The sequence below is a fragment of the Perissodus microlepis genome, chromosome 22 (genome assembly GCF_051167445.1).
Source record: "Perissodus microlepis isolate ML-2025 ecotype Zambia chromosome 22, ASM5116744v1, whole genome shotgun sequence".
NCBI classification, from domain to species: domain Eukaryota; kingdom Metazoa; phylum Chordata; class Actinopteri; order Cichliformes; family Cichlidae; genus Perissodus; species Perissodus microlepis.
In genome coordinates, this window is record NC_140481.1 from 3,133,521 (window position 1) to 3,146,751 (window position 13,231).

General features: G+C 38.8%; 1 protein-coding gene across 4 annotated transcripts in view; it reads left to right on the forward strand.

Annotated features, from left to right (window-relative positions):
- Positions 1 to 12,767, forward strand: part of phf14 (PHD finger protein 14) — a 156,076-nt gene extending 143,309 nt beyond the window's left edge. For 3 of the 4 annotated variants that reach the window (XM_084918817.1, XM_084918819.1, XM_084918816.1), the window contains one exon: positions 2,561 to 4,360. In XM_084918817.1, the coding sequence (XP_084774943.1) occupies positions 2,561 to 2,635 (75 nt within the window). In that variant the 3' untranslated portion in view covers positions 2,636 to 4,360. Of the gene's footprint in view, positions 1 to 2,560; positions 4,361 to 12,667 lie in introns of those variants that run through there. The other variant, XM_084918818.1, reaches the window with a different exon arrangement.
- The last annotated feature ends 464 nt before the right edge of the window (positions 12,768 to 13,231 follow it).

The following is a 13,231-nucleotide window of genomic DNA, read 5'->3' on the forward strand; positions in this document are numbered from 1 at the left end:
GTTTCAAGGTTTTTACTGTATGAGTAGTCTATCAAATTAAGTAACCTACGTGTATTTGTTGATGAGTGCCTACCTTTTATGAAACCAGTTTGGTCAGGATGAATTAAGAGGGGGGTTATTTTCTCTAGTCTCTTTGAGAGAGCTTTGCAGATTATTTTAAGGTCTACATTTTTGAGGGATATACAGGGTCTTTGCCTGGTTTTAGCAGGAGATTAATGTTTGCAGAATTCATATTTGATGGAAGTCTGCCCTTTTCTTTGATTTCCAACAACGTTCTGTAAAAAACTGGTGCTAGAATCGACCAGAATTCTTTGTAGAATTCTGCAGGAAAGCCGTCTGGACCTGAAGCCTTATTATTGGGCATACTTATCAGGGCTTCCTGGAGTTCACCTGGTGTCAGTGGTGAATCCAGTGCCATTGCTTGAGTGTCTAATAATTTTGGAAGAGTTATGTTGTCTAAAAACTGAAAATGTTGTTTATTTGTTTCGGATCATATACTGTGTTCCCAGATGAATCTTGAACAGCACATATAGTTGTTTTTTCTTTATTTATTTTTAGCTGGTTTGCTAGAAATTGACTGGATTTATTACCATGTTCATAATTTTGTAAGCGTAGTCTTTGTACTAAGAATTATTTTTTTTTTTAATCAATTATCTCATTTAATTCTAGTTTTGTTTTGCGTATTTTGTTCAATGTTTCCTGATCTTGGTGGGACGCATAGGCTTCTTCTAGTGATTTGATGGTTTTTTCTAATTCCTGAATATTTTTGTTTTCTTCTTTCTTTTTATGTGATGAGAAAGAAATTATTTTACTTCTCATCACAGCTTTCCCTGCTTCCCATAGAACAGATGCTGATGTTCCGGGAGTGTCATTATAGTCTAAATATGAAGTCCACTCTTTTTTAAAATATTTAATAAAGTCTTCATCTTTAAGCAGTGATGTATTAAATCTCCAGTTTTTACTTGGCGTAGTATTATTCTTGTGCATTAGTGTTAAAGATACAGGAGCATGATCGCTGACAGCTATAGGGTGAATCTGTGTCTGAAATGCCACTGAAGGATTCATTGTGAATGAGTTTATCTAATTAAATTGCAGCTTTTCTGTCAATATTTTGAAAATATCCTTCCTGCCATGTGGGGAATGATGTAAAAAGTTTGAGAACAACCCCCCCCACCAAAAAAAATAAAAATAAAAAAACCTTCAGCTCCTTACTATTTTATATAGCACCAGACCCCTACGGCACCTACAATGGATGGTGGGGCCTTGTCAAAAGGTGGGCCCGGGTGACCCTGTCGTGGGCAGGGTAAGCTGATCCCTTGTTCTCGTTTCTGTCTGAATCACTCTGTTCCCTTACCCATGATCATCCCTCAGTATTTTATTTTCCCCATAGCAGTGGTCTTTTGCATGTGCATATGATCAAAGCTAACAATTACATTACCCCGGTTAGTAGTCTTACTACTCAACAACAAAGGTGTCATACTCCTGCTGCAATATTTTTTATCTTAAGATGGATTTTCAGTTACTGCCTTTTTTGAGCTATTGATTTTCTCTAATTAAGCCCGACACACCCCATTGTCAAAAAACAAAATGAAATAACTTAACATTACTATTATTTAAAGAATTAGTTTGTCTGTGTGACTTGAATTTTAACATGCTAACCTAATGAGGCAACAGCAGGTGATGTACTCTTTAGTGTCTCTTTTTTCAGTATTCTATTATAAGCCAAGAAGTGAGATCAACTCCTACTGGATAACTATTTTCTGTGTAGAAAGAGGGGGAAATTCTTGCTGGACAGTAAGGCTTGAAGGTCATCTTATTGCTTGGAGGTTCAGAAGAATGCTGACAGATTTTCATACCTCATACTTTACACCTCAAAGTTAATATAAGCAACAACAACAAAAAATATATTTTACAATCCTTAAATGAGTCAATGACTACAAGGGATTTTCATAAAAGCAATAAAAACCATCCTTATATTGTGTTTATAATTACTTTTAAAAGTAAATGTAAAAAAGGCGTTGGATTAAGTGTTTAGAAATGACAGCCATTTTTGTAAATAGTCCCTGTGTTTTAAGAGGCTTGAGTAACTGGACAAACTAGCATGATATTAATTACAAGGACTTCACTCACTATGTGTTGATAGACCTCTCTGCATTGAATCATATTTGTTATTAACCTCTGTCTCTCTTCCACAGCATGTCTTTCATCCTGTTTTCCTTCTCTCACCCCAACCAATCACAGCAGATGGCCCCGCCCCTCCCTGAGCCTGGTTCTGCCGGAGATTTCTTCCTGTTAAAAGGGAGTTTTTCCTTCCCACTGTCACCAAAGTGCTTGCTCATAGGGGGTCATATGATTGTTGGGTTTTTCTCTGTATCTATGAAGCGCCTTGAGGCGACTTTTGTTGTGATTTAGCACTATATAAATAAAATTGAATTGAATTGAATTGAATTTTGAAAGTAGAAACAAATTACACTCCTTAGTTTTGGTCAGGGAACCTGAAAACACTGTAGTGGTTTTTGTGTATATGTTGTCTATATAAAAGTGTGCTGTGTCTTTGCAGGAGGAAGAGGAAGAGCCGATGGAGGAAGATGAGGCTGTTCAAGAGGAAACAGCAGAGCGGGGGAATCCAAACTAATCCAGATAGAGAGGACACAAACACACCTTCTTAATGGCTGCGCTGCCACTGTGCTTTTGTTGTTCAGACTAAAGCACATGTAACTTTCTACTAGTTTCCCAAAGTTTGTAGACAAACAGCTTTTAGCTTCTACTTTAGGTTAGCAACCAGAGGTGTATTTTGACAAATGGTATTTAAATGTTGATATCTTTACTTTCAAGGGCAGAATTTGTAATTTTTATGGATGAGGGTGAAACCGACAGGTTTCAGACAGCCTTATGAAGCACATGAAATCATCCAGCACAGGAGTACACACAGAAACATATATTACTGAGCTCCTTCTACAGCAGTGTCTGACTCTTTACTCTGCTTTCATACACTTATGATCATCATGTCATTTCCACACAAAGTATGCTCAGTGTCCTGTTTATAAGATGACACTTTTTCGTCAGAGCCCATAGAGCACCCCCTATTCCCTGCTGACCATGCTTACACACTTAAACCAGTCAGAGGTCAGCCGTAATACCTCCAACAACTTTCAATGTGTGTTTAACTGGAGCATTTTATTTTTGTATCTTATTCATACCACCTTATTTCCTACTTCTTATGAACTTATGTAACTAAACAAGTGAGAAAATAAGGTTTTAGGATTTGTTTTTTTGTTGATTTATTTTTTATTTTAACTTTTCTTTTCAGCAGTACAAAACTTACTATGCTACATTTTGCCTTTGGATCTTAATGAATATCTTGTTTAGGAAATATATCTACTTAAGTATTTTATTTATATACTTTGTAAAGTAGAATTAGTTTGGAACTCTTTTACTTCTTTTTCATAGCCAGATGGTTGTTTGACCTGCTTGTAGGCTGTAATCATAACTAAATGTCCATGCTCTCACTCACTTTGCAATTGAAATTTAACATCAATTGAGGCCAAAGAGCATGGCCCTAAGAGGTCAAGTGCACTACAACTTAAGAAATTCAATTCAATTAAGTTTTATTTATTTAGCGCCAAATAACAACAACAGTCGCCTCAAGGTGCTTCATATTGTAAGGTAGAGCCTACAATAATGCATACAGAGAAAAACCCAACAATCATATGACGCCCTATGAGCAAGCACTTTGGCAACAGTGGGAAGGAAAAACTCCCTTTTAACAGGAAGAAACCTCCGGCAGAACCAGGCTCAGGGAGGGGCGGGGCCATCTGCTGTGACCGGTTGGGGAGACCGAAGGAAGACAGGATAAAGACATGCTGTCTTTATTCTGTCTTCCTTTATTAATGACAGCAAATAGAAAAATGCCATAAAAGCACACAAAACACAACAGAAGGTGAATAAAACATAGTGGAGATAGGGAAAAAAACACTGCACCAGCTCACAAAAAAACAGAATTATTAGAAGTATTTTTGAATCATTTGTTCCATCAACTTTTGATTTGTGTCTTGGAGTTTTGTGTGCCTATTAGACCTTTTTTCTATTTGCTGGTATTTTTTTAAGTTGCAGTGTGTTTGACTTCTCAGGGCCACTGTAAAGGAAGCAGCAAAAGTGTTATTTCACATCAACTGCTACAATATCCACAACCTTAGAAATGTTTGAAAGTGGTGACTACATTTAGTTTCTATGACTGTTAACAGAGAGTAAACGAATCATTAGATTTGTCCAGAGATCATGGCCTGTCAGATTTTTTGCCTGTCAGCAAATCTGAAACTATCCCTTAAAGTGCCAATAAATCCGAATTGGAAAGCCTAAATGCTTCTCTATCACTTAAACTCACTAACACACGTTCAAAGTCTCATTCTCTAGTTATTAGCCTGTTTAGCGTCATACTACCTGGAGTAACACATCATCAGAAAGTAATAGTAGCAAAAAACCAAGAACTTTACATTTTATACAAAGCCAGAAAATACTACAGGAGCCGGATTACCTTCTGGCACTATGATAACCAAGCTTCACCAGACAGTACTATACAAGGCACTATGTCTCAGATATTGTATAACAAATGCCATGATGCTATGTTGCTGTGTTTAATATTGGGTATACTTTTGTAGTTTTGAACAATACTCTGTGTATTCCTTTGTGTTTGCACCTTCAGTAACTGCACAGTACATGGCAGTGCTTCTCAGTCGTTGCTTTGCTGATATTATTTGACTTATACGTTCGGAATCTTCTGTGAGTTTTAATCAATTCCTTTTTACTATACTACCCCCAATTCATCACAAACTCACAACGTTTGTGATGAATTGGGGCTTGTCCAGAATATTCACCATTTGGTAGTCTACACAATATAGTGTTTTAGTTCATATTGAAAGCAAAATGCATCACCATTTTGCTTTACCATTTTCTTCAGTTAGCAAATACATTTGTTTGTGATGTAACAAATAATTCTGGTGAGTTTCAATAAGCCATGTATATCTCTTCATACAGTTTCAGAAAAATCAGGTTGACATATTTTACACAGCTCACACGGTCTTTTATAACGTGCAGTACGTACAAAGCAGAACACATGATGACCACATAGTGCTTTTCTTTTAGGTCTGGTTTAATCAGTGCATAAGTTCTTAGCAGAAATATATCTTAAGACTAGAGTTTAGACTTGAATGGTGCTGGTTAGCTGTGATTCGAAGGCTTTTATTTCACCCTTGGTCCTCTTGAGGTACATGTATTGGGAATGGGATTTTCACCTTTGCAATACTATGTCTACAATAACATGTCTACAATTTATAAAACACACAAGACTGTCACAAGACTGTCGCCTCCTGGTTGACAGTCCGTCTGCCTTCTTATGCTGACTTTGTTATTTCAAAATAGAGTGGTCTTAGCATCAGTATTGCTGTGACTTAAATGGATATGAAGTTCTGCAGAGAAACGGTTTAGTTAAAGAATTTCAGTAAGGGCTCATCACAATACAGAAACGGCATTGGTAAAGGTTACAAATGGACTCTTCTTATGGCCTTTGACAGTGAAACATCTCTGTACGTGTCCTGCTAGACAACAATTTGTTCATATAAATGGAGAGACCTCCTGACACACTGAGGCTAACTATGCAGTTTCACAGGGTTCAGTGCTAGGACCAGTTCTGTTTACAATATACATGCAGTAGCGGTTTTAGATACGGGCGACACGGGCGGTTGCCCGGGGCGGCATCGTGGTGGGGGGCGGCATCACGGGCATCGGCAAAAAAAAAAAAAAAAATAAATAAATTGCTCGTACTCATGCTGCCCCGACATCAGCCAGTGCATATTGGGAATGGCATAGGCACCGATCAGTTTTCTATCGCCCATTTGCTGGGAGTAAGGGCGCCCTCCGTTTGCGAGGTGCACCTGCTGCTTGCGGCACAGGAAGGAGAGGGCGGGGCGGCGGGGGATTCTCTGGCTGGCTGGAGCAGCATCTAATAACCAACTCGCAAAATGAAACAAAATAAAAACAAACCAACAAACACGAAAACACCAGACATTATGATACAGACTTATAATTTGCACCGATGTTTTTTTGAAATTCTATACGCGAAAAGTGAGCGCGAGAGCCCTCGGTGCGCCTGCTCAGTGCTGAAGTCAAAGTAAATTTTATTGTCATCTCTGCTACAGTCCAGTATATAGAGAGACGAGACGACGAGGCTCCAGTTACAGCAGTGCAAGTAAACAAACAATATATATAAGAAGAGTAAGAAAATAAATATACACTTTAGGACTAGGGGTAAAGTATGAAAGCCCGTTTCCGCCACTAAATAAAAACAAAAAAGCTAATATCCATAACTCGAAATTTCGAGTTATTTTCTCGAAATTTCGAGTTAATAAGTCGAAATTTCGAGAAAATAACTCGAAATTTTGAGAAATATAACTCAAAATTTCGAGTTACTTTTCTCAAAATTTCGAGTTAGCTCTGCCAATCAAAAACATACGTGAATGAGGTCACTTTCTTGTTACCCGGAAGCATATGGCGCAGAGGAACGCGCACTCAAAAACGGATCCCAACAAATTGGCGCTTTCGCGAGTACGTTTGCTGATAGTAACACCATGTGATTCAGCTAATAACACAGGGATTTCATCATTTGTGAAGCCAGGCTGAAAACACTCAGCAATCTGTGCATTCACGACTGGATGTAATACTGGTAGCTTAGCTGTAGCATTTGCAGCTGAGGGCTTCAGCTTCCGGGTAACAAGGAAATGACGTCATTCACGTAGATTACTGATTGGCAGCGCTAACTCGAAATTTCGAGTTATTTTTCTCAAAATTTTGAGTTAATAAATCGAAATTTCGAGTTAATACGTCGAAATTTCGAGAAAGTAACTCGAAATTTCGAGAAAATAACTCAAAATTTTGAGTTATGGATCCTTTTTTTTTTTTTTTTTTTAGTGGCGGAAACGGGCTTCCATAGTAAAGGGATCAATAACAATTAAAAATTTATAATTTACAGTTTGATGATTTAAAGTCTCACACACAACCCGTTGAAAGGGGAGGGGGGCCGGCTGCTTCCAGATAGAGCACATTTCATTCATAATGTTGTAAATCCAAGCCCATTATGTATTCATGATTTGAATCCTGGGTTGTGTGAAATCCCAGAAGTAAACCCTAGACAAAGTGAATCTGTGAACTAAGGTGTAGGTCTGTTAGGTTACGTTGTGGTGATCCTCGGGTTGGGGGATTTGTGTTCATACTGGAGTGCAAAATTAAAACCAATGTAAGATGGACAAGAAAAGTTCAAAGCCATCAGGTGCTCAGTTTAGAAAAACTAGAAAAGAAGAGGAGGAGAAACGAGCAAAAGATGCAGGTAAGCAGATGTGTCATTGGATAATGGCAGGTCATCCTGAAACAATCAGAATCAGAATACTTTATTAATCTCTAAGGAAATAATGTGGATTACAGTTGCGCCAAAAAGAAATGCTAAAAATAGCAACAGTAACAGACTAAACTCCAAACATTATGTTACAGATTTTAATATTAATTAGTCATTGTCAATTGTTGATTTGTCCTGTTCTCATTGTATGACGTATTATGATGGCTGTTTGGTAGTCGTTTGCATACAATGCATACTCTCTCTCTCTTCATATGTGTGTGTGTGTGTGTGTTTCTCTGGCGAAATTCAGTATGGTTCCGACAACAGTTTTATGTTAATGTATAATCCTTAATATGTTTTATGTGTGTGTGTGGGGGGGGGGCAGAGGGAGTGTTCGCCCGGGGCGCCAAACAGGCTAGGACCGCCACTGTATACATGCTTCCCTTAGGCAGTGTCAGTAAAGGGAATAGCATACATTTTCACGGCTATGTCTCAACTTCATCTATCCAGATAACACACAGCAATTACTTAAACAGCAGGAAAGTCTTAAAGACATAAGTACCCGGATAACCTATAAAACTGAGGTTATGGTACCTAAAAATCATCAAGACATATGGTAGGAAACCAGATGGCATTACCTTGGCCTTCAGCAACACTGTGAGGAGTCTTGGATTCATTTTTGACCAGGATATGTCCTTCAATACGCATATTAAACAAATATGTAGGACTGCTTTCTGCCATTTGCAGATTATCTCTAAAATTAGAGATCCTCCATCTCAGAGTGATGCTGAAAAACTAGTTAATTATGTGTTATTTCTAGGCTGGACTACTGTAATTGATTATTATCAGGTTTTCCTTAAAAAAAAAAATCTTTCAGTCGATTGAAAATGCTGCAGCAAAAGTACTGACAGGGTCTAGAAAGAGAGAGCATATTTCACTCATTCTGGCTTCTCTTCACTGGCTCCCTGTTAAATCCAAAATCAATTTAAAGTAATTTAAAATACTCCTCCTAACATACAAGGTCTTGAATAATCAAGCACCGTGTTATCTCATAGTCTCTTAGTCACCCCAATAGAGCACTTCGCTCTCATACTGCTGGTTTACTTGTGGTTCCTAGGTTATTTAAAAGTAGAATGGGTGGCAGAGCCTTCAGCTTTCAGGCAGACCTGGACGGGGACAAAAAAATAGACCCTGTAGTTTTTGTTCCAGACAGCCCATCATGACTGCTCAAAGAACAAAAGCATTCAGATACTTGAATCTCTCCCTTTCTTATTATGTCCTTCCATCTATTTTCTTACCACGTTAATTTCAAGTCCTCTGTCTCTTCCTCTCTTCTTGGGACTGCAGTCCCTTCTCCTGCGCTTCTCCACGGCTGGTGCTAGCAAGACCAGCCTCCTGTGACTGCAATGGCTTGTTACTAGTTGTTGGTACTGGTGACAGTGCAGCAGCTGCCACAATAGCTAATATGTTGACACATTTTGCTGTATTTCCTTTTAGTTTCTTTTTAACTTTTTAGCTTCACCTTTTCACAACTTCTTCCACACTAAACTTCTCTTCTAAAAGCTGTGTGAGCACAGAGGAAAGATACGGGAGGGCCTGATTGTATTAAGAGATTTGAATGGGCACAATACAGTATCAGTAATGAAAATAAATGGGTTGTTGTCAGGACTTGACACACTTTTGGGTCAATTGAAAGGCCAATGTCGGCCCACCGGACAAATGCCCGATATGTCAGATTACCAGTCCAGCACTGCTTTCAGGGCCCTCTTCTGTTAGAACCAGCTCACATTTTGGATTTGGGAGACGACGCCCTCTGTACTTTTAACAAAGCATATAGTTAGGGCTTGATCAGGTGACCCTCTGACCCCTTGATCTGTTTTATATATATATATAAAGGTAACCTTCACTCATCACAAAACAGGAAGAAGCTTAAAGATGCCATAGTGAGTTCATCAAGCTTGCATTACAAAGTTGTATTGTTGCAATATGGGATTTGGAGTCATGTATGAGGAGCAATCTGTTTCTTGTCTACCATTTTAAGGGAGACATATCACAACATTGTTGTACAGTGATGGACCTCACATATACACACAAAAAACCCATCTTCTTCCACTGTTTATCTATTTGACAAGATAAATGGGATAAGATCAAAACTTACCATTTAAACTGCCTGACTCTATTATTTTCATAGTTAAAAAAATCTATGTTAAGAAAACAGATTTTGTTATTAATAAAAATGACAAGTGGTGGTAATGGTCATTGTAAAAAATTTAATTAAAAGGCTTGAGCAGCGTGTGACATGGTAAACTGTCAATATGTATGGGGAATTAAAATATGAAGGAAAAATTAAGGTGGATGTTGGCAAAAATAGCTGGTTACACGTATCACATTCAGACATTTTCTCACTTCATGCTAATCTGAGTGGTGGCCAAGGCTGCAACTTGTCAACTTTCTTATTTCATGGTCAGAGCAGCAGTCCCCTCTCCACAATGATGAGCTTTTCTTGCTACTGTACTAAAGAAGTTAACAACTTTTTCATGCTCCATCTTCTGTACATCACAGACCAAGGTGGTTAACATGATGAAACTCATCTGTTAGGATGATAAATCACTGACGCTCATTTACTTGCTAATGCTAGCTGTATTTCCACATGAAACACAGATTGTAAATGATCTCACAGCAGTACAAGCAGAGCTAGCAGGAGCTTGCCTTGCATGCATGGTCTTCCATGTTCCAGGATTTTCCATCAGTTTACTATGAAATTTATCTACAGTATGCATATGCAAACAGAAAAAAGTTGCTGGCTTCTCAGCTTATCCAGCTCCAGTCATTGGCTGTGTCCAAATTCTACGGCAGGGGCCAGGTCCTTCAAAAGCGAAGCATGGATCACTAACACCAGAAGTGAGTGGCTGTTAAATTCTGTCACCTACCAACTGGGATGGAAGCAGTTACAGACTTATTGGTTTGACTGAAATAGGGAAAAACTTTTTTCTCTGCTGGAGAAAGAAATTGGCGTGGGATATATCTGAGGCTGAGAAAACACCATAGCTGTGGGTTTAAGTCCGTGTCCCTTTAGTCAACAGCATTGTTATGTTAACTTTAGCTTTTGATGCTACAAATATAATAGGTCCTACATTAGGTCCTATATAGATAGATATCTATCTATCTCTCTCTCTCTCTCTCTCTCTCTCTATATATATATATATATATATATATATATATATATATATATATATATATATATATATATATACACCTGTTAAACTGCAAAATGAAAACATAAGATAATTATAATCACATGAACATACTTTATGTATTTTAATCAAAGAGGAAAACAGGAGACAAAATCATGCCGAAATGTTGGGCTTTATAAAGGTCAAATGCTCAGGTTGTATAAAAGCTCTATAACACAGAAACAGATGATTTCTCCATTTGCTGTCTGTCTTATTGGGACTCTTTCTAGGATAAGAGTTCATTTAAGTATAAATTTCAGCACAATATGGTTTAGTTGGTCTGCTGCCTTATTACATTACCAAATATTTGCTCCCCATGAAAAATTCTTTAGCCTAAAAAGGTTGCTCAGTTCTTCCTAATTAAACTGTATTTGTCTTCACACTGCCAAACAGACCCAGCTTCTGTAGCCAACCAACATGGCCATTCAGCATGCAGGACTTTACATGCGTTAAAGTGAGAAAATCGCTAATGTGCTGATTCTTTAAGCGAACTGATTCTTATCTCTAATGCTGTGTACCTTAGGTGAAATTTATCTAAATTTAAGGTTAGAAGATTTTGTGGTTACTTTAACGTTTGTATTGCTGGACTGCTTCACCTGGACCATCCACCATATTTTCCAAAAATATCTTCAACCATTGATACACAATGGCTGTGTCCCAATTCTACGGAGCCCCGCAGGGGACATGGGAGAAAAAAAAATTAAGACGGACTTTTGCGAGATCTCGCAAAAGTTTTAGCTGCATTCTTCGGAGGCCGCCAGCTTGAAGCCGACCGGGAGGTCGAGGCACGATGTGCTGGGAAAGCGGTGTTCCTCCCGGCTGTAGTAGGTCTCGACCTCCCGTTAGCTTCGAGCTAGTGGGTGTCAGATCTCCGAAAACGTCGGAGCACTTTTGCAAATATGTGATGTCTTGTAAACCGAGCAGGTATCTGACGTTTACACAACTACATTCACGCCTCAAAATATCTTAAAAGTGTATTTTGTGACCCAGAAAGAGTAATATTACAACTAAGTAGCTGCCGCCATTGTTGGAATTAAACTTTTGCGAGATCCCGAGTTAGTTTTGCGAGATCTCGCAAAAGTCCGTCTTAATTTTTTTTTTCTCCCATGTCCCCTGCGGGGCTCCGTACAATTCAGGGTCTGCACACTTGGAGTACGCATTTCAAATGCGAGTACGTCACCGCCACGCGACGACGGCTGTCCCAATTCGAAGTGTACTTCAAACGCATACTCCAAATGCGCCGTCGATTTCCCCAAATATCAAGCGTGGTCCGGTGCACGCTTCGTGGTCCCATATATCCCACAATTCATAGCGCGGCGGTGGGTGTGGATAATTTTGCCGCAAAATACGGCAGAAGCGGAGCGGCCGAAGAGTGAATTGTCAAAAGTAAGTACTGAATATGATGTCACTTATTTATGTGCGAATGTTTAATAACGAAGAACATTAAAACATTACTGTTGGCCACATGTCGGCAAAGTTGTGTGACATTAGTGATGTTTGTACTTTCAGTGTTAACTTGGTTTTAAAGCCTCTACTTCTAAATATATATATAGTCGACCTTAATCTTACAGAGAATGTGATGATTTTATGGATAATTAAAGTCAGTCATATATCCACAAACACAACAAGCTGAAAGTCAGTGATGCTGCTCGGTTTGCAGTCCTGAATATCACGGCACAAGCAGGATTCACTGCACTGTTAATGTTAGCTATGTTATATTGCTGCCTCTGTTCGGTGGTGTCGAGCCAAACGGACTTTAACGTGTGTTTGAACGAGCTGACGGTTCACTCGTTAAGCTGAAAGAAAGATGCTTTAATCACAGGAGTCACACATGTGTCCACTGTACCATCTGGGAACTCTTCTTGTTTAGCACTCGTAATAACACAAACACTAAATCCTCCTTCTCTTGTGCTGTTTTGTAGCAGTGTATACACCTGAGACTGTCACCTGTCTGTCTGTCCTGCACTCTCTCTCTGTTTCTTTCTCTCTGATTGTGTAATAAAAATATGAACATGTATTTATAAGTTACACTTGTGTTTGAATCCTGCAGCTTATCACACATTTGATTTCCATGTGTGACGACTGCAAGTGTCCAGAGTGAGGACAGACTGAGGGACCCACTGCTGCACATCATCTGTGAGGCTTTGCACCCCTGATGATCCACCAGGACAAACTCAGCAGTGTGTGAGGAAGAGGAGGAGGAAGAGACAGCAGCAGTTTAATGTTCAGAAACCTAAAGTATGTATCAGCAGCAGAATGGACCTAAAAATAAATGTTTGTTTGAGTTCTATGAAGCTTTGAGTATTTTGGATTAGTAGGATGTTATGTGTTTGTATACTTTCTGCCCAGTTTGACCCATTTAGCAGAAGTCAGCCTGTTTAAGGCTCTGATATCTATTCTGTATGACTTAAAGCAGTCTACCAACTATCATGTTTTACAGTCCTGTGGTCTCAGCCTCAGATACTCAACAAATCAAAGTGATGTCATGACAGAAATGAATGACCAACAAAACACTTTTTCTCTTTCATTTCTGTCAAACAATGCTGTATGTAACATGTCTCGCGGTTAGTATCATGGTTGGTAGGTAACCTGAACAGCGCAACGAAGGCCAGAC